Below are 22,047 nucleotides of genomic sequence, written 5' to 3' on the forward strand. Positions count from 1 at the left end.
CCCCCACAACTCTGCTGGGTCCCCACTGAGGAGGAGATAAACAGGGCCAGGAGCGCCAGGAACATGCACCTCTCACCACAGGAGCTGGAGGCAACTGAGCTAAAATCCCCGTCCACAAGGCTGTGCCAGACACTGGCTTCCTGTGACAAGAGCATTCTGGCTTTTCTTTCTGAGGTCACAGCTAGACACTGTCCAGATCCTGTGACTAGATGACCAAGTTCTAGCCAATGGAATGTGATCTGTCCCCACCCCAACCCCAATTTTCCCTGTCTGCTTGGCCAGGTATCAGGAGACCCCAAGGCTGGTGGGGCTGGCAGAGCCACAGAGCAGAGGAGAGCCAGAGCACCCTCACCTTTCACATTAGGCAGTGATGTGAACAAGAAACATTCCTTTACTGTGTTGAACCATTGAGATTTAGGGGTCGGTTGGTACAGCAGGTGAAGTCAGGTGTTTTTCAGAATGTCAAACAAACTCTGCTGCTACTATAATGGGACTTAGTACTAGGAAGGGACCAATACATCCTCTAGGATTTTTTAACAACACTGGGCTCCTCTCGGAGTTGACATTTACCAAACAGGACAGCAGAAGCAAACTTGCTGCCTGTGAGCCGCACACATGCTCTGCAGCCACACAACTCAAAGAGCAAATCCTGGCACCATTTTGCACAGGGAAGACAAAATACTAGCATCTTTTGAGACTGTTTGCAGATGCGGTGGGATGATGCGAGCAAAGCATCGAGTGCCCAGTGCATGCTTAGCGTGTGGTGGTCTCTCTACCCTGCCACTCTCACCCTGCGGGGCTGTGGGCAGCACTCGTCTGACCAACACAGAGCCCTCTAACCCAGGGCCACCACAGTCTGGGTGCGGCTGGGGCTGCTGACTGGGTGAGAACCTGCTGGGAACATTGTCCACAAAGCAAGGAAGAGGCAGTTCCTGTAGCTCCAGGTGAGCTGGTGAAAAAGATGAGTAAGACCGGAAAAGGAGGAGGCCCAGGACGTGCCTGGCGGTCCAGGGGCTAAGAATGCGCACTCCCAATTCAGATGGTCTGGGTTCAATCCAGACCAAAGAGCTCACGTGCCACAACCGCAGGCTGCAATGAAGACCGAAGATTCCACACGGAGACCTGGAGCAGCTAAACAAATAAATAAATGTTAGGAAAAAAAAAAGAAAGAGGCCCAAGTAAGGTTTAGGGGAAGAAGTGGGTAGACTTGAAGGGGTATCATCCAGGGAGGGGAAAGATAACCCACAGATGGGGAGAAAATATTTGCCAATCATCTGATACAGGACTGGTGTCCAGAATGTATAAAGAACTCTTACAACTCAACAGTAAGACAAATAGCCCAATTTAGAAGTGGACAAAGGTTCTGAATAGACATTTCTCCAAAGAAGATATACAGATAGCTAATAACATGAAAAGATGCTCAATATCCTTAGTCATTAGGGAAACACAAATTAAAACCACTCTGCAACACTACTTTACACCCAATAAGATGGCTACAATAAAAAAGATGGACAAAAAACAAATGTAAGTGAGAATGTGGAGAAACTGGAACACTCACATACTGCTTATGGTGATAAAGAATGGTGTGGCCACTTTGGAAAACAGTTATATACTTCCTTGGAAAGTTAAAACAGAAAAACAGACTTCACATATGGCCCATGAGTTCCACTCCTAGGTATACACTCCAAAGAAATAAAAGTGTGACCACACAGTAACTCTTGCATGAATGTTCACAGAAGCATGATTACTAGGATAGCCCAAAAGTGGAAACAAAAGGTCCATCACATAATAAGCGTGTGAACAAAGTCTGATATATCCAAATTCCAGTACAATGGAATATTATTCGATGTATAACACTGGATGAGCCTTGCAAATATAATGCTGGGTGAAAAGAAGTCAGACACAAAAGAGGACACACCAAATGATTTCACTGCAATTAAATGTCCAGAACAGGCAAATCCACAGGGACAGAAAGGAGCCTGGGGTGGCCAGGGGCTGAGGGTGGCTGCTCGGGTATGAGGCTTCCTTTTGGGGTCCTGCGCTCTGTGTCCCATCTGAAGAGGGTCCATGTTCCAGGGGAAGATGCACAGAGCCAGCTTCTGGTAGGTATCGCCTCTCGCACGTGTCCCCTGTGTGACCCGCTCTCCTTGCTGCACAAACTCCGGAGCGGGGATGTGTGCTTTTCACTCAGTAGCTGAGAAAACTCAGGCCTGAGAGATGGTTTATGAAGAAGGTGGCTCTACAAGTCAGGATCCAAATCCATTCTGGTCTTCCACAATCCGATTTTTGCCTCTGAACTCACGGGGTTCATACCCACAGCAGAAAGGGCAGTGGGCCAGGTTCTGAGATATCTGGGCCCAACAACAGCTCTGCCACTGACTAGCTGCTTGACTCTGGGCCAGTCACCTGAATTCTCTGAGCCTCAAGTTTCCTCATGTGTGAACACCTGTTATACCTGCCCCACAGGTGGGAGGTCCAGAGCACAAAGATGGCAGTAGTAAAAGGGATTTACCTTTGTGCCAAACACAGGGCTTGGAGCTGGCAAACAAAGGATTCCTCCCCTTAAGGGGTTCATCACAGAGCTGTGTAACTGCTAAAGACCTCATATATGCCAGGCAACTTCATTACCAAGGGCCAAATCAGGGTATAGATCATAAAGGCTAAATCTTCCTAAGGTAAGAGTGTTTTTTTTTGTTTATTTGTTTTGTTTTTGTTTTGTTTTTGTTTTTTGTTTTTAGGTAAGAGTGTTATAGACTGAATGTATGTGTCCGCCAAATATTCGTATGCTGAAGCCCTAACCCCCGGTGTGGCTGAACTTAGGAGTAAGGAATGAAGGTTAAATGGGATCATAAGGATGGGGCCCTGACCTGATGGGGTTAGTACCCTTATCAGAGATCTCAGAGGGCTCTCACTCCCCACCCTCTGCAGGTGTGTTTACCTAGGATAGGCCACGTGGGGAGACAGTAAAAGAAAGTGGCTGTCTGTAAGCCAGGAGAGCTCTCACCAGAACCTATTTGGACCAGAACCTCAATACTGGGCTTCTGGCCTTCAGAGCTATGAGAAATACATTTCTGTCGTTCAATCTATCCAGTCTACGTTCAGTTATGGCAGCCTGAGCTGATACAAAGAGCTTTCGCATACTAGTGTTTAGGCACTGTTCAAGCCCTTCACATTGCTGTCCCAAGCATGAGGTTAAGAACTGATATTATCCCAATTCTACAGATTAAAAACAAGCAGCACAGAGCAGATGGGTACCTTCCCCCAGGTCACATCGGGTTCAGAAAGAAGCACTGGGCTCCACGAGTGGACAGTGGCTACAGAGCGTGAGGCTGAGCACTATGCAAGTTTGTGAGCTCCTTGTGTGCATAAATCATGAGGTCTGGGCTGAGGACATAGGTCAGTCAATGAATTGTGTGCGCGACGTCTGTGATGAAGCCCAGAAGCATCGCTGGCCTCATGCCCCCACCCTGAACCGGCTCTGTACACTCTGCCATCTCATTCTCATCAAGCAAATGGCTCCCGAAATCCACCGTCCACTCCCTGGCCCCCAGGGAGCCTGCCCTAGTGATCAGAGGGAAGCTGACAGCTTCCCGGGGCCATTCGTGTTCATCTCCCCCCCGCAGCCCTGCAACACGGTTTACCCTTGGCACAGATGCGGCGACAGTGATACCTGACAGTGTTTTTCTGCTTGATTTAGTGGCTTTATGCCCATGGCTTGGTGGCCCACGTGTCACCCCACACCAGGCTCCTCCTAGGCTGTCACTGCACCTATATCTACAGCCCCAGGCCCTGGCCTAGGAGGAACCTGGTGTGCCCTGGGTGCCCACAGTGGGGCCGCCTCCACCGCTGACTACTGTCTGCCAGCTGTCCAGCACCACTCCCTCCCCCAGACAAGTCAGCCTTTAATTTGCGCCACCTTTGCAACACAGGGGATTCTTTCTCTTTTGGATACAAGGGAAAAAGAGGCTTGGCAATCACCTAAGCTGAGCATTTAAGTTTTGCCAGAAGGATTTAGAGAACTTTCTAGAAGTTATGGAACTGAAATGGGGGGCAGGGTAGAGGGGAGATCTAGAGGCCCTCTGGCTCCTCAGTAGCAACTGTAGGATGAAGGACTTGCCTGAGGTCACAGAGTAAGCTGGGGGCAGGGCCCGAAGCCCAGCTTTCCTGTGAAGCATCAGTGTTCTTCTGCCATAAGCTGAGGCCTGCGGGTGTGCATGCTAAATCACTTCAGTCGTGTCCAGCTCTGTGCGACCCCATGGACTACAGCCCACCAGGCTCCTCTATTCATGGGATTCTCCAGGCAAGAATACTGGAGTGGGTTGCCATGAGCTGAGGCCTGCTACACCTCCAGCTCAAGTCTGACCCTAATCTGACAAAGACCCTGCCTCTCCCTGAGTTCCTGGGGGGCCCAGAAGGACTGGGCTCCTGCCCCTCCATGTGCCAGAGAGTCACAGTGAGGGAAGATGGGTCCCCATGCTGGGTGTTCTTCCCATCCAGCTGGGTGGCAGGTAAGAGAAGGGCTGGGATGGAGTGGGGAGGCTGTGATCTCCCACCTCCCCAGCTTTTCCAGGACAAACAGCCTCCACACAAAGGCTAGATCTGATTTTCTTCTCCCTATCCAGCTTCGAAACGTCTAAGACTTACAGCCCAAGGATGAGCTTTGGGCCTTGCTTCCTGGCTCACTCTGGAAAATGACGCTTGGAGTGGTCTTTCTACCTGCCCACCCCTACGGCTGGCAAGCCCCCAGGAGCTGGCCAAGGAAGCATTACGACCAACAAAGCTAGTGGAGGTGATCGAATTCCAGCTGAGCTATCTCAAATCCTAAAAGATGATGCTGTGAAAGTGCTGCACTCAATATGCCAGCAGATTTGGAAAACTCAGCAGTGGCCACAGGACTGGAAAAGGTCAGTTTTCATTCCAATCCCAAAGCAAGGCAATGCCAAGGAATGTTCCAACTACTTACTGCACAACTGCGCTCACTTCACATGCTAGCAAGGTAATGCTCAAAATCCTTCAAGCTAAACTTCAACAGTATGTGAACCAAAAACTTCATAAGATTACTCCAAAAACCCCTAAAAGTTTGGGAAACTCTGGATGAGACCCACGTCAACAAGCCTCCTTTCTGCTGGGCTCTGAGTACCTTCGTGGCTCCCCAAGAGGAGACACAGTCCGTGCCCCTAAACTTACTCAATGAGAAAGAGTGTTGCTCCATCACATCAAGGGATGACTGTCTGAGGAATCCCAGCCACAAGAGTGTCAACAGTTCCTCCAGCACAAAACTGTACGTTCACAGTGAAGTGTGCACTGAGAAAGCTGGGATCAAACTCTAGTAGGGCTGCTGCAGACAGTGAGAGATGTGGATACAAGGGAAGCATCGCTGGAAGAGAAGGGGCCTCCGGGGACAGGACGCCTTTGCAGGTCCAGCAGGAGGCGCTGGGCACCATGGGACGCTCATACTGCAGGGAGGCTTGCCCCGGAGTAGCTGGTGGAAGAGGATCTGAGATTCTGATGTGCTGGGCCAGGACCTTCAATGCCACTGGGTCTTGGAGAAGAAGTAAACCAGAAGTGCACTGACATGACGCAACAAGGTCCAGGAAGGGGCCTGCACCTCTCCTGCCCGCCAGGCAGGCAGTCTCCATGGAGCCTTTGCTGGCCGCAGGCCCTTCCCCTAATGCAAACACCCCCCGGTCCAGGCCATGAGCATCCATACTCCTCACCCTGACACTCAGGACCTTCTCTAAGCCAAACCCACCCTTTTTCCCATGTTCTGCGATGAGGAAGACCTGGGTTTGATCACTGGGTTGGGAAGGTCCCCTGGAGGAGGGCATGGCAACCCACTCCAGTATTCTCTCCTGGAGAATCCCCATAGACAGAGGAGCCTGGCAGGCTGCAGTCCATGGGGTCGCAAAGAATGGAACACGACTGAGCAGCTAAGCACAGCACACAGCACAGCACGGGCTAGGAGGGGTAGCAGGGGCAGCACCTCAGGTCTGGAACGGGGGCAGAGACCCTGAGTGTGACAGAGCAACAGGGCAGAAGGGCCTGCCCAGCGCCCAGCCGGGCTGCTCAGGCAGGAGAGAAACGTGTGTTCATCTTATTCATGCCACTGTTACTTAGGGGTCTTTGCAACAGCAGGGAAACCTGCACCCTGGCTGATAAACACTGGTATTATTTCCATTTTACAGAGGATGAAACTAAGGTTCAAGTTCAGGGTACTTAAGGAACGTGCCTGAGGCCACAAAGATAAAAGAGGATCCAGTGTTCACCTTGCACTTGCCTGACTCCTGAGCGTATGCTCTGTGCCCCACGACACACAGAACCTCACTCGGAGGATGCACGCTGTGGTTCCATATGAGAAGACACAAGAGGCTGAGACCTTATCGCGAGGCTCCCTGCTGCAGAGGAGACGCTTGGACGTGGCCCCAGGGAGGGCCGTATCCGGGAATCAAGGTACTGCTCACTCAGGTGCACAACCTGGACCCTGAGAACAGCTGGGGTTGGGATGGAGGGCACCTGGGCCCCCAGCAGGCACCCTAGTCTGCAGAGCTGGGTGCAGAGAGCCACCTTCCTCTCCTCGGCTGGTTGTCATCAAGGGCACCAGCTGGTCCAGGCACCCGGCAGGGAAGTGCGGCAGGAAGGAGAAGGGAAGGAAGACAGAGGCCTGGGCAAGAAGGGGGAGGGTGCCCACAGAGCTGGAAAAGCGGGACCTAATTTGGCAGTGAGCTATTTCAGGACTGTGCCCCAGGGACCTCGGACCAGAGACACTGGGGGAGGAGAGTCTGGTTGTGCAAACGCTCCTAATCCACAGCTCCTCTAGGGCCGTCAGCTGCTCCTGGGCTCACTCAGGAACGAGGACGTAGAGGGGCTGACGGCCAGTGCTCGTGCTGGGTGATGCGTGTTTGCTGTCTGAGCCAGAAGGGTCTGTGCCCGTCAGAGCTGGAAACATGTTCATGCTGTGCCTGGACGAGCATGTGGCATGGCAGGACTCCCTGTCTGTGGCATTTGTTGTCCCAAGTATAGGAAAACCCCTGTTTTACAGATGAGGAAACTGAGGCCAGTCTGCTCATCTCTGCTCATTCCTGTTCACCCAGTGCCTGACACACTGCTAGTGCACAGAAGGCCACAGCATGTGTTTCTCAAATGAACAAGTGAGGGGGCTTCCCTGGCTGTACCGTGGTTAAGACTTCGCCTTCCAATGCAGGTGTGCGGGTATGATCTCTGGTTTGGGAGCTAAGACCCGACATGCCTCACGGCCGAAAAAACAAAACATAAGACAGAAGAAATACCATAATAAATTCAATAAGGACTTAAAAAAAAAAGAACAAGTGAGACAACCAATGAAATAGAGAGAGGGAGAGAGAATCTGAAGGTGCCCAGGAGATGGAAAAGATACTTACAGCTGCAGGGACTAGGTAGGGTTTATGGTGGGAATAATGTTCTCAGATCAGGGACAGTCTTAATACAGAGGAACAAAGCAGTGAGCATTTAGGGAGCATGTGCTCTGGGCCAGGCACCCCACTGACGCTGGGACACCTGACGGGGGTCGACCTTCCTACTCAGGAAGAACCACCTCAAGTGTTTCTGGGGGACTGTCACCCAGGGCCAACTGCCTCTCTCCTCTCTGGGGTCCTGTCTCCTCTCTCCCTGGGTCTACCTCTTTAGGCTTCTGTCTCGGGCCTTGCAGGACCCCGGTTCAGGAGCAGCCTTCCTCAGCTCCACTCCTGCAAAGCCAGGAAGAGAGACAGGGGCCAGGGCACACACCTTGCTCCCCAGCCTGGAACCAGAGCCGACGACGGGGAATTTGTGGGGGGCAGGGCCTGAGCCGCCTCTTTGACTTGTTCAGTGGCCTCGGCACTAGCTCTTCGCCCAGTTCTGAAACAATGGTCACAGCCAGGCTTCTAGTCCTGGCTCTCCCTTCACCAGCCAGGGGGTGATGTGTGGGTGAGAGGAAGACGAAAACAAGCGCTGTTTACTGCACACTTACTGAGTGCCAAGCCCCATGATTAGCCCTCAACATATATGAATTCTTCAACCGTAACAGCCCCGTGAGTAGGTCATTGTTATTATTACCTTCAGTTTCCAGATGAGGAACCTGAGGTTGAGTGAGCCAAGTGACCACCCTGAAGTCTAAAGCTGATGACAGGCAAGGCCAAGATTCAAGGTTATATCTCTGACTCTGAGCCCTGGCTCTGACCCCTGCCGAGCTGCCTCCCCCTGGGCATGGCCCTCTACAACTGCACTGGTCTGGCTCTAAATAAAGCCTTGACTGGCGCATGGCTAAGGTCCCTGCTGGCTCGGGTGGGCTGGGAAAACTGGAGTCTTCCAGGAGATATACCCACACACGGGCCCATGTCTTCCACCTGCCTTCACCCCCGATTCTGCCATCACCCCCTGCCACAGCCCCAGCTGAAAGGCGAGAAGGGAAGGGTGAGTGGTGGGCTGGGGGCTGCACCCGGGATCCTGGCTGGCCCACTGGGGGAAGAGGCCACTAGGGGAGGAGCAGCTCTGGCTCCAGCCCAACTGGGTTACGTCATAATCCTGCTATAGTAGCTTGAGTGTGGCTGGCCATCCACCAACACGATAGGAATCAGGCACAGTGGGCAGTGCTGAAGGCAAGGAGAGTACTCAGGATGGCTACGGTGGCCTCCCCAGCATCTCTTTCTTCTGCTTCCATTTCCTGTTTCATGAGCTCCTGGGGAATTCACTCTGGTCCCAGAAACCCTTCAGGCAATCAGAGTACTGCATCCCCTTGGTCACAGTGACTGGCTCAGGGATGTTCAGGGATGGGTATGTGATCTCAGTGGGGCCAAGAAGAGAGGGCAACTCCCAGGATCTAAGTGACTTCTCAGGGAAGGGTGTGCAAGGGCACACCCTCTGCTCTGCACATTCAGGGATGCTCCAGGGTCGGGGCCGGGGGGAGTGGGAGGAGGTGGTGATGTAACTCTGACAGCCATTTCCTTGCAAGATGAGAAGTGATTTTGTGGGTCCAACGGGAAGGCCACGGGGGATGGAGGAAATGAAGAGGAGCCAGGGCAGCTCATCAGAGCCACTGGTGGAGCCTCCCCTGCAGCAGGCCCTCTGCGCTTCTTCCTCCCGGGACCCGGGGAGTGTTTTTTTGCTTTTACAAGCCAGTTTGATTGTCTTTCTTATCTTTGGTGACCAAGAGTGTCCTATCTTATCCAGAGGGGGTCTTCAGCAGTGGTGCAAAACCCCAGTAGGTTGTGGAGGCGTAAATAAATAAGAGGGGAAGGAGCCAAGTAAAGAGGAAGATGGGTGTGTGTGGTTATGACAAGGGCAGACAGGCGCTGGTTTTCCTGGGGAAGCCACCGCCACCCTGCCTGTGTGGGACTATACCCCTCCGGCCCAGGCATGCAGAGCGCGGGGCCTTCGAGCTGCGGAGGGAGCCAGACACCACTCCACGGCCACCCTCTCTATCTCACCCACACGGCTGCCTCAGCACACCCCTGACACCCCACAATGAGCCAAAGTCCACCTCTGGGTCCCCTGGCTCCTCTGTAAAACACCAGGTCCCTCAGAAAGGGTCCGTCATCCACAAGGGGCTCCAATGTGGAGTTTGGATCAAATCAGGTAACAGACGTGGTCAGGGAGAGACCGCCCTCCGGGGTGAACGGTGACAGTGCCCACCACAAGGCTTGAACCTGGGTCCCCTATGGGACCGTGCAGCCAGCCCTGCACTGCGCACTAACATTCTTATAGCTCCTCTGATTATGTTCTGGGTAGCAAAATTATACTGCATTGCATTAATGGTGGGTCCAAAGTATTAATTTGGTAAGTATACATTTAGAAGTGTTAGTCACTCAGTTGTGTGACCCCATGGACTGTAGCCCACCAGGCTCCTCTGTCCATGGGATTTTCCAGGCAAGATTACTGGAGTGAGTTGCCACTTCCTTCTCCAGGGGATCTTCCCAACCCAGGGATGGAACCTGGGTCTCCTGCATTGCAGACAAATTCTTTTCCGTCTGAGCCACCAGAGGAAGCCCGTTAAAAATATACAATTTTGTGGCCTTATTTTAAGAATTCTTCATTTTTCAACATGCCAGGAGCCTCAGCACATGAGCATTGGCCAGGCAGGCCTCTCTGAGCTGTCCTCTATGTCTTCCGAGGCTGGGCGAGATCCTTGGCAGCTTGTTTGCCACCTTGAGCCCAAAAGATGTGCCCCCAACACTCCTGCTCCAAAGAGGAGGCTCTTGGCTTTCCTGTGGGGTAGCCGGTGGAAATGCAGGGGGTGGGGGTAGACTGAGGGCTGTCATGTGGGCCCCTTATATACTCAAGGGAAAGGCCACTAGTGGGGACCCCCTATCCTGATGCTCGGAAATATTCACTTGCATAGTCATAACATTTTTTTCACCATTTTTTCCACAGTCATAACATTTTTTTCACCATTAGAGCCGGGTAATTCAGGGCTTACAGGGAGAGACAGACGAGGGGAGTGTACGCTACTGTGAGAGAGAGAGAGAAAGAGAAAGAGAAAGGGAGGGAGGGAGGAGACCGAAGCGCAAGACACCACTGCCTGTGGTTTTCATTTACTGTTAGTTGGAGTCGTTAGGTTTCCTTTTTTCTTTTTAAAATTCCACACCTCTTTCTACAGACAATGAATGTGTGGAGACTGGCCGAGGCGCAGGCCTGAACACCCACTCATTCCACGAGCCATGCCATGGAGGGGCCGGATGGAGGCCAGGCGCGGCAGTCACCCAGCCTGCCCAGGGAAGCCGGGGCGCCAGGCCGGGTGGGTGGTGGTCTCGGGGTGGACTGCCCTGCTCTCTTCAGTGAGCTGCACCCCAGGATCCTCTGCACGGACATTCCTCCCAGATACTTGGCATAGCTTTGCGCTGCCAGGAGATTTACCTGCCACCAACCATCTTCTCCTCTCCAGTGCCCCTTGGGACAACATTCCGGCTTCTGATGTGGGTACTATAGATTGACTGTGTCTTCTCAAAATTCCTATGTAGAAACCTAATCCCCAGTGTCCTGATATTAGGAGGCGGGGCGTCTGGGAGGAGACTGCGGACGAATGCCTTTATAAGAGACTCCAGAGATCAATCCCAGTCCTTCCGTCTCAAGAGGACACGGTGAGAAGACAGCTGTCTGTGAACTAGTAAGGGGTCCTCCCCAGACACCTCATCTGCTGCCACCCTGACCTTGGACTTTGCAGCCTTCAGAACTGTGAGAAATATGTTCCTGTTGTTTAAGCCACCCATCTATGGTATTGTTGCTATATCGGCCGGAAAAGACTAAAATGGGCAAACAAAGGCAGAAACCAGAGAAGAAGTTACGACCCCCTGTGCCCCCGCTTGGAGGAGCACACTTTCCCCAGAGCAGCTCCCCAGCTGTACCACATTTCTAGCCTCCAGACGGGACTTCCCACCAACTCAGCACATCTGCTTCCACGCTCTTACAGATCCCCACAGCAGCTCACAGGCAGAGTGGCCGGCGGTGACCGGTGCCGTCCCTCAGCCCCCTTCTCTCTTGCCTCTGTGTCCTACTAGAGCCAAAAAAAGCCGCATTTTTGGTTTCCTCAGCTCCCTCCTGCTAGGCCGATGTGTGGTTCGAAGTTGGGCGATGTGTTCTCCTTCTGCCCTGGAGTCCCTGTGGGAGGTGTTACCTGGAGCTACGAGCAACCAGAGGGCCCTGTGGGGTGGACCCAGGCCTGATGCTTCGAGGAGCCCCAGGGCCGCCATCTCTCACGAGTCCCTGTCCAGGAATTGATGGTGTCCCTACTGTCAAGGTGGAGAAGGCAACTGCACCCCACTCCAGTACTCTTGCCTGGAAAATCCCATGGACAGAAGGGCCTGGTAGGCTGCAATCCATGGAGTCACTAAGTCGGACACAACTGAGCGACTTCGCTTTCACTTTTTGCTTTCATGCACTGGAGAAGGAAATGGCAACCCACTCCAGTGTTCTTGCCTGGAGGATCCCAGGGACAGAACAGCCTGGTGGGCTGCCGTCTACGGGGTCACACAGAGTCGGACACGACTGAAGTGACTTAGCAGCTACTGTCAAGGACACCGACAGTTGGGTGGTCTTCACTAGCAGCCAAATACATCCTAACTTACACAGTGCAACTCAGAGGAGCTCTGTGACTTGCTCAAGGTAAGGTGTCTATACGAATGTCCCAGGGTGGCATATTAGGCCCAGCCTTCTACTGGGATGTCCTTTGTGTCTGGGCCTGGACCACAATCTCTGACATCCACGGAGAGAACCTTGAGGCCCACTATGACCCTCCATCAATAAGGAAATATCCTCGTGTGTTCCCAACACTTGACTTATGACGGCAGGGAAGGGCTCAGCATTTTATCAAGACTCAGAAAAATGGTTTTCTGTTTAGCCCTCAAAGCTCTCTGGAAGAGAACCATCCTCTTCTCATCAGTGCCCCTTCATTAAATGCCAATCACAGAGAGAAGCCCAAGCTGGCTCCTGCTTTCCTGATTCTTGAGGATGAGCACTGACAGGAGGACAAAACCCAGGCAAAGGCAGGGCTCCTCCCATGACTGCTCAGATCCCTGCCCTCAGCCAGGGGGATGCCTCACTTCCGGCATTCATCTGTAATGTCTAACCAACCTCTGAAAACTAGAGCAGTTGTCACTCTGCTTCAAGGCACACAATGCTAACAACAGCTAAGCTTTCCTGAGTACCTACTGGGTGCCGGGCTCTACTCTAAGATCTTGCATCTAGTAGTCATTTAGTCCTCAAGACAAGCCACTGAGGAGCATCAATATCACCACATTTTGATGAAAAGAAAAAACACCGTCTACCGGACTTCCCTGGTGGTCCAGGGGTTGAGAATCCACCTGCCAACGCACAGGCTGCAGGTTCGACCCCTGGTCCAGGAAGATTCCACGTTCTGTGGAGCAACTAAGTCCGTGAGCCACAACCACTAAAGCCTGAGCGCCCTAGAGCCCATGCTCTGCAACAAGCGAAGCCACCACAAGGAGAAGCCCCCACACCACAAGCTTGCCGGAACTAGCGAAAGCCTGTGCACGGCAACCAAGACCCAGCACAGCCAACAAATAAATAAAAATTAAAACCAAATCAAAGGAAAACACCATCGTCTACTGAAGCATCTGTCCTCCTTGCCTACGCCCTGGTGGCAGGGATTGGGTCTTGCTCACCCCTGCGGGAATACCTATGTGGATGAATGAATGGGTGAATGTACAGGTAGATAACACCATCCTGGCCCTCAGGCTCCCCTCCTTCCCTGTCCGGCTGCAGAGTGCCGGGAGACGGCTGGGTCTGGAGCTCCAGAACGACCGTGTTCAGAGGAGGGAGCGACTATCTTCAGCTGTGGAAACCCAAAAAGAGGCTAAGAAGGAGAAGCATTAAAGGGCCATCTCAAAACCTGGCATTTTAATCCCCCGCCTCTTCCTTTCCCATCTTGAAACCTGCTGTTCCTCTGAGTTGGTCTTTTTGGAGGAAGGCCAGGAAGAGCCACTTGTGCTGCCAACCTGGGCCAAGGTACTAGCGGCCAGGTGTGGCACTCTTTATGGCAGGGCTTAAAAAACAGACACCTGCCCCAAACCCAGGGCCTGGGGCCTGATCCAGTCTCAGATGACAGGAAGCAAGCCGACCTCGCTGCACTGAGCCCTGCAGAGCTGGGGAGGCCTTGCAAATCAAAGGGTGGGCTCCCTCTTTCATTTTTGCATCTAACCCTGCCTCCCCATGCACTGTCTGCCAGGGGTGTTGTGACTGCTCACTGAGTATTTGTGGGATGACTGGCTGACCCACCAAATGAAAGACAACAAGGCCCCAGGTTGGCTGAGTGATTTTGGGCAGGCTGCTGAGATGGAAAGAGAACTGAGCAGAGATTCAGAAAACCTCAAACTCTAGCGCCGGCCTGCCACGTCATCCCTGGAGTAAGTCTCTTTCCTGTCAGGGCCAGGTGGGGCTCTCATCTGCAAAATGGAGCACCAGACCTAGATGGTCTTAAACGGAGGAGTTTCAAGCTCTGTAGCCTGGGCGGGCAGAGGGTCAGAGCTGGGCCGGGGCTGGCCTGCTACAGCGGAAGAGTGGCAGCGTCTAGCACATGGTGGTGGACGCGCTGCTGCCCAGAGGAAGCCTCTTTCCGGCCTCAGGTTTGGGCCTTCATTTGTCACCTCCCCAGCCCCCCATCAGACCTGACAACACCCGATGAGGTTTCTCCAGACCCCAAGGAACTCAGGCAGATACAGACTAGAGAGCATCCTTGTTTCCATCTGTTTCAGAATTCTTGTGAACTACAGGGTACACAGCGCTGCGCCGTGGAGACGGCATCACAGCATTTCCCTGATTCAAAAGGAGACCGTGTTCAGCGCTCCACTGTGTGACTTAAATGGCAAGGTTTCTCTTACCAGAGGAGATTCTGTGACGTTCTGGAATCTAAGTGTGAAATCTGATTCTGCCTCCCCAAAGAGTACCATATCTCATCTCAGGGCAGGGAGGGGGCACTCCAACGAAGCCCCTTGGTGAACCGGCAGAGACTGGGTAGCAATTCCAGCACCAGCACTGATCTTAGCCCCGCTTAGGGCACTGGCCCCGGACTGCCGGTTAGGTGCTGGATGTGTCAGGCGCTGTCCCAGCGTTTCACATGCATCACCTCATCTAACCTTAACACCAGATGAAAGGGGACAGTATTAGAATTATGCCCATCTTACAGACAGAAATCCCAAGGAAGCTATAATGTACCCAGGGCCATACAGTTGGTGGTTGAACTGGGATTGGAATGCAGTTTATCGAATACTTCCTGTGTCAGGCATTGTACTAGATGGATAAGACCTATATTCTGCCCACAGGGAGTTCAAAATTTAGTGGGAGAAATAGGATGTGCACAAAGCAAAAATGAAAATGAGAGGGTTTTTCAACTGAATAAAGCCTCACACAAGTTCAAAGCATTACTTCTTTGCTATTGTCCCATTATAATGTGCTTTACATATGCAAGTATACGTTGCATATGGACATAAACTTTGTGTGTATTTCTATACACACGTGGGTGTGATCAAATTCATCACAAGGGAGTGTTCATAGACTTTCCCCATCCTAGGCTTGCCCAAATGAACCTCCTAATCCTCTGATTGTCCAGTTTCCCCCAGACTTTGTTCCAGTGTCAGGGTTGAGGCCAGTTCTGCCAGATGAGGTTCTCTGCTTTTGTGATGCAGATGCAGGCCCTGGGCGTAGGATGGAGGGAGAAGAGGGAGGGGAAGATCCTCTCAAAAGTTTAGGACAATTTACATGACAATGAGCTGGGGTGAGCGGGGAGAGCGGGGAGGAAAGAGGGAGACGGAGATGCAGAGAGGGGTGGGGAGGAGGTGGAGGAAAGGGGTGGGGCAAGAGGAGAGAGACCCAGGGAGAAGGAGCAACGGAGAGACAGCTGGAGTCGGGGAGAGAGAGATGGGGAGAGGGAGGGAGAGGGCAGGAGGCAGAGACGGACAAGTGAGAAGACTAAAGAGGGCAGGATGGGGAGAGCCTGGCAGGCTCGTGGTGGTGTGTAGAGAGATGGTGTCCGGGGCACTCAGGAAGAAAGCTGTTCAAGAGAGCAGGACTGGGACAGACGGGGAAGGCAGGAAAGGCCCTGTGAGAAGAGCAGTGGGGGCTGTCCTCTGAGTGCCTTTCTGAGTTTTGGGAGAGACTCCGAAGAATAGGGCTCTGAAGCTTTGTGTTGCCTGGCTGTACTGTGCCTCTTTAAGTGGGGCTCTGCCCTGGACCTGAGCCACATGGATCATAGTTTCCTTAGGGTTACACATCTATAAATACGGATTCTGTGCTGAATGACCTTGGATAAATCGCTTTGCCTCTCTGTGTCTTTTTTTTTTTTTTTTCACTTCTCACTCCCAACTCACCAGGCTCACTTTCTCTTAGGGCCTGGTGGTGTCTGTGTGGAACCTCTGCTTCTCTTCCTCCCACGGCTCCTTCTTGGCTCCTTCTCGAGGTCTTTTCATCACAAATATCCCTTTCAGGTTCAGGGGAACATTCCCTGGCCATCTAGTGTGAAGTAGCTGCCCCCTTCCACCTCACTCTCTAAACCCCCCACAGCTGATACACAGGCAGGTGGGCGGGGGTGGGGTGGGGGGTCCCTGCAAGCAGCTCCTAGACAGCAAATCCATACCAGGCCACTCCCAGGGAACACCTTCTCCAGCTGCCTGGCTCACTGTGGCCTAAGGCGAAATAAAGCAGGAGATGTCCCGGGGCCTGGAGGACTTCCTGACAAGCCCGAGTGCCCTGGTGCCACCTGCCGGCAGAGGACTGGGCTCCAGCTCCTCCGTGTCCAGGGAGCACCCGTTCTGTTCTCAGCCTCCCTTTTCCGTGGAGCCTTTCCCAACCGTCTACTTGAGGGCTGTCTCCACCACACAAGAAACAGCCACGGAGGCCAACGGGCCCCGCGGCATAGACCTTAACACGTCATGTTCCTAGCAATACCCAAGCAACCACCTCTCTACTCAGGATAATAAGCTGGGAAAACAAAATCCTCCAGGAACAACAAACGTTTTCCAAAACTGAAGGAGAAAAGCATTTCAAAGTCACGCTGTTTTGGATTATAATCAGGGCAGGAGGTTTTGAGGAAGAGTTGCTTGAGAGGTGGGCGTGGCAATGAACACACACACTCTTGGAAGGTCTCGCAGGCTGCGGTGGGTGGTTGTGTTTGTGTAAAGTGTGTGCTATGGACACGTGAGCCTTCTGCACTGCGTCTGTCATCTGGTTAACTGAGATTCAGGCACTAAGCTTTCTTTGACCAAAAGGCAGACAGAGAGACCAAAGGCCTGTCCCATGTCTGAAGATCAGACCGGGCATTTCCTGCTTTAACGCCCACCCGTGTTGACAAAAGTGAGTTAATACTTGCAAAGTGCTTATGGCACAGTGTCTGGCCTCTAGTAGGTGCTCAGTACAAGAGAGCTATTGGTGTTACTGTTGTGACCATTATTATTAAAATGAATGAAGTCCTGTAACCTGTCTTCGCTACATCTGATGATCTGAGCTGCTCTTTGCTGACTGGTCTCTCCAGCTCTACTGTCCTGGAGAAGGAAATGGCAACCCACTCCAGCATTCATGCCTGGAGAATCCCATGGACAGAGGAGCCTGGCAGGCGATAGTCCATGGGGTCCTAAGAGTTGGACACGAATGAGTGACTCATACACACACATCTCCAGCAAGGCCTGGCACACTGTACCCTCAGTGAATTCTTAGTGCAAACAAAACTGAAGAGCTCGCAGTGTCCCTCATTCCACAGCCCTGGCTCTGTGACCAAAACCAAAGCCCATCCCCAGGGAGAAGGGTTTCCTCCCTGAGGGGCAGCGCCTGGCTTCCCCGCCCCAGGCTGGCCCTGGACACCCTCAGTCACTCACGTTCCCCTCCTCCAGGGGGAAGGCGATACCTGAGCTGGGATGATTGTCGCAGAGAATTAGGATTTTGTGCATATAACATTGAATTTTACATTTAAAGCTACCTGTCACAGATGATTTATTACGCCCAGAGAAGGTGAGGATGGTTTTCCTCCATGAGGGAGGTGATTTTTTGGCAAAGAAAGGATATATACACAGTGCACAACCAAGCCACATGGAACCGGAGCTTAACGCTCTCTATCCAGAGGCTCCACCGAGGGGCCCAGGCACTCGACGGCCTCCACCTGCTCCCCACCTCACACTTCAGGTCACAAGGAGAGGATGGTTGGGATTCAGAGTCCCAGCAGGAGACAAAGAGCCACTCCTGCAGAGAACTTTCCAAGGCTGTTTCCCCTCGCCCCTTTTATTTGGCTTTTCCAGTATAGCTGTGTAACTTTAGTGAATGCAGACGTTCGCAAATAAGAGTTTTTATGATTTATTCCATTCACCACCTATCAGAAGCCTGGAAACTCAACTGAAAACTGTTCCTGTTCTAGGATGTCAACTTCCTGCAGGGAGGAGAGTGCCCCTGGTCCTCAGACTCACCTTGGAGGCAGGGAAAACACAGCCCCCTGGTGCAAAGGAGGAAGAGAGTGGGTTTGAACAGCTGCCCCCACCGCCGGCAAGGAAAGGAAAGCTGCCCTAAGGAGGGGAGATGGTGGCCAGGTGGGGCTTGTTGTGCCTAAAAATATATTTTTCTGTTCAAGTGAGTTGCCCAAGGGCATGTACTTGGACAATGTTGTGAGGGTCACAATTTAGGGCAGTGTCACCAACCCTTTCTCATCTACACAATAAACCCTGGAATTCTGGGTCTGTCGTCTCCGTCGCGATCGTGCTGTGGCGGTTTGCCCACCACCGGAGCCCCCTGTTGGGCTGCACTGGCCAGGTGGATGGGTGCCCTGGCTGGTGACAGAGCACAGTCTCGCCCCGTCCCCATACAGCAACCCGGCCCCATAGAGAGGACACGTGGGGAGCAGGGACAGGCCGTCTCCTCCCCGCGCCCAAGGGTGCAGTGGCCTACCTTTCGCTCCTTGTCACCGTACTCGATGCCCAGAGTGTCCATGGCCCGGACGATGGCTGCCAGGGACTGGATGGTGTTGCTGTAGACCACCGGCTTGTACTGCTTCACGTCTTCGCCAGAGAAGCCGTCTTCGTGGATGATCCTAGAGGGAAACCACACACAGCACGTCTGATGAGCGCACTGGCCTCACCTGGCAATGAGCGCGGCAGACGTGGGAGGCCATCCCCTCCCCTCCCTCTCTACTGCTCTCCAATCCCCGGCCAACCTCCTGGCTTAGCTGGCTGAGGGCCTGGTCCAACCTGGATGCTGAGTTACTGAGCTGCTGTGGTCACACCACAGTATCTGAAGGAAAAATCTACCGGAATTACTGAAAAATTTAAAAAACAAAATTGTGAAAAAAAGAAAGGCAGTCTGTTTATATTCCCTATATACCATGGAAGCAAGATCAGTCCAGGGGTTGACAACACTTGAAAGCACTCAGAACACACACTGAGCACTCAATATATGCTTGTCATGAATATTTTACTATTTACTTTTGGCTGCTCTAGGTCTGCGGTGCTGTGTGTGGGCTTTCTCTGGTCGCGGTGAGTGGCGGCCACTCTCCAGCTGCGGTGCGCGGCTTCTCTTGCTGTGGGGTGAGGCCTCGAGGGCACGGGCTTAGTGGCTGTGGCACATGGGCTTGGCTGCCCCGAGGCATGTGGAATCTTCCCAGGCCAGGGACTGAACCCCTGTCCCCTGTATCAGCAGGCGGATTTCTCAACCATTAAGCCACCAGGGAAGTCTTGCCAATAGTATTTTTAAGCAAAGCTCAGGGTTTTAGCTTAAATATCCACTCAGGAGCATACTGTTGAAGACCCTGAAAAAAGCCTGCAGATGAAGAACACGTTTTTCTCTCACAGCAAACTTCCACTGCTTTTAAAGGTAAGGTAAGGTCACTCACTTCAAACGAACCACCTTCATCTTTGACAACAGAAGAGCCAGCAGAAGGAGGGGGCCTGTTCACCCTGGGTTGGGATGTGAGCACTGTGTCGCCCTTGTTCTGGTGGCTGTGAAGGAGAGGGCCTGCTCTCCACCCTCGGTTGGGATGTGAGCACTGTGTTGCCCTTGTTCTGGTGGCTCTGAACCCGACACGGAGGACATGGAGGTGACGCTGCAGCTCCCAGAGACCACGCAACACTCAGCGCTCTTCTGTGCTCAGGCTCGGCTGAGGTCAAGGCTGAGGGAGGACATGCCCTGAGGCCCCTGAGCCCGGCAGATGGTGCCCGTTGCTGACAAGGGCCCAGGAAGCAGAGAAAACTAGAAAGGGGGTAAAACTGAGACTCTGCAAGAATCTGCTCATGGTTGAGGTAATTAAGAAAAGACAAATGGATTTTAAGACTAACACCCAACATTAGGGGCTTCCTAGCTGACACAGTGGCAAAGAATCCACCTGCCAATGCAGGAAATGCAAGAGACGTGGGTTTGATCCCTGGGTTGGGAGGATCCCCTGGAGAAGGGAATGGCAACCCACTCCAGTATTCTTGCCTGGAGAATCCCATGGACAGAGGAGCCTGGCAGACTACAGTCTGTGGGGTCACGAAGAGTCGGACACAATCGAGCACGCACGCACACGTACACACACACACATCCAACATTAGTCATCTGCCAGTAAACTGCAAACTGTCCTGTGGTCACGTTTTCCAGTCCAAGACTGAATACCACCTGTGACGTGTACATCCACCTGTGTAATAGCTCAGACTCCCTTACTACCTCTGCAGCCCTTCTCCAGCCTTGCATGTCCTTCGGTACTGGAGAACACTGCTAGTGAGTCTCTCTCTCTATAAACAGTTTTCCTGAGATAAGAGTTCACAGACCATATAATCCACCCGTGGGAAACGTGAGATTCACCATTCCTTAGTATATTCACAAGGTTGGGCAGTGATCTCTAATTTCAGAATGTTTTTGTCCTCCCCCAAAGAAATCCTGTATCCATTAGCAGTCACTCCATCCCCCACCTCCAGCAGGAAGCAACCGCTCATCTGATCTGCCTTCTGTTTTTACAAATTTGTCTACTCTAGACATTTCACATACATGCGATCAGACGAAGTGTCGTCTTTTGCGACTAGTTTCCTTCACTTGGCGTGTTCATCTGTGTTCACCTGTGCTGTCGCATCCGTCAGCACTCCCTTCCTTTTTACTGTCAAACCAGATTCCATCTACAGATATACCATGTTTACTTATCCCCAGGTCAGCTGATGGATAGTAACGATTTCTATTATAAAATGTGACTTGGTGCTGGGTTGTGAGCCTTTATCCTGAGCTTCTCTAATAAGCAGATCAAAATGACCCCACTGCCTTTTCACTGTCTTTTATTAGCCTTAAATCCAGCTTTGTACAAGTTTTTGACCATACATCCAGTTTGCATCATGGATGTGTACTACCCTGGAGGGAATCTCAAAGGGAATTGTTAGTTCCCACTGTAAACAACTAGAGATCTGGACAAAATACGTGAAACAAGGGCTTTCAGACACTGGAGAATAAGCAGCGTGGGACTTGTGATCTGGGACGGAAGGGAAGCGAGCGTGGCGAGTCCTGTGAGGGATGAGTCCTGTGATCGCCTTGGCTTTCTGCCCGGAGGCGTCCACCAGACCTCAGCGCGGGGAGGGAGGGCCCGTGCACAGCATAGCCGCCTTCCTGAGCGCATGGGGTAAAGGGAAAAGTTCTGGAAGGCTGAGGTGCAGAGTCCCTGAGAGGAAAGAGGAGAGGAGAGAGAGACAGCGAGACACAGAGCTCCACATATCTGATTGGGGGTCTTTTTGAGCCTTTGGCTGAACCGAGTGAGACTCTACAAACTTGAGAAGAAACATGCGTCAGGGAGCTTCTAAGGTAGACCCGTCCCAAAGCTCACCCAAGTCTGAGTGTGGTGCAAGTTCCCACTAGTCAGAATGCACAGTTAAACCCCCAGGGCATTTGGCAGAGACCCCAGAAGGCTCACTCCTCAGTAGTAAAGGCTACTTTTAGACCTGCCCTGACAGAACTCAAAAATGAGTCTCAAAGAAAAACCCAAATTGACCCACAAGTCAATAACTGCGTGACAGAATAAAATCTAACACTCCTTAAATGAGGATGGTGAAATCCAGACACTTACCAATCTAATATTCATAGTATCCAGCATCCAATAAAAACATTTCTAGATATGCAAAGGAGGAGGAAAGTGTGATCCATAACCAGGAGACAAATTAGTCAACAGAAGCAAACTCAGAAGTGTCAGAGATGATGGCATTAACAAATGAGACCTCAAAAACAGCTATCTAAAATATTCTCAAGAAACTAAAGGAATGCATGAACATAATGAGTAGAGAAATGGAAGATATAAAAAAGAGCAAAACAGAGTATCTAGAAATGAAAATACAGTATCTGAAATAAAAATTTCACTGACGGAGACTAACAGCAGGTGAGACACCCCAAAGAAGAGTGACCCTGAAGACACAGCAATGGAAACCATCGAAACTGCAGCAGAGAGAGGAAAGAGGCTGAAAGATGCATTGTGACATGCATGTGGAAACATGTAGAAGTAAAATCTATGCAACGATAGCACAGAGGATGGGAGGAATAAAATGGAAATATGTTGCTGAACAATTCTTATATTACACGAGAAGGCGCGTAATACTGCTTCTCCCG

The 22,047-nt window shown here is 52.1% G+C and overlaps 1 protein-coding gene across 3 annotated transcripts in view; it reads right to left on the reverse strand.

The window, feature by feature from the left end:
- GNAO1 (G protein subunit alpha o1) overlaps positions 1-22,047 on the reverse strand; it is a 182,860-nt gene that overhangs the window by 66,023 nt on the left and 94,790 nt on the right. For all 3 annotated transcript variants that reach the window (XM_069549891.1, XM_069549892.1, XM_069549890.1), the window contains exon 3: positions 18,388-18,529. In XM_069549891.1, the coding sequence (XP_069405992.1) occupies positions 18,388-18,529 (142 nt within the window). The remainder of the gene's footprint in view (positions 1-18,387; positions 18,530-22,047) is intronic.

This window comes from Ovis canadensis, chromosome 14 (genome assembly GCF_042477335.2).
Source record: "Ovis canadensis isolate MfBH-ARS-UI-01 breed Bighorn chromosome 14, ARS-UI_OviCan_v2, whole genome shotgun sequence".
NCBI classification, from domain to species: Eukaryota; Metazoa; Chordata; class Mammalia; order Artiodactyla; family Bovidae; genus Ovis; species Ovis canadensis.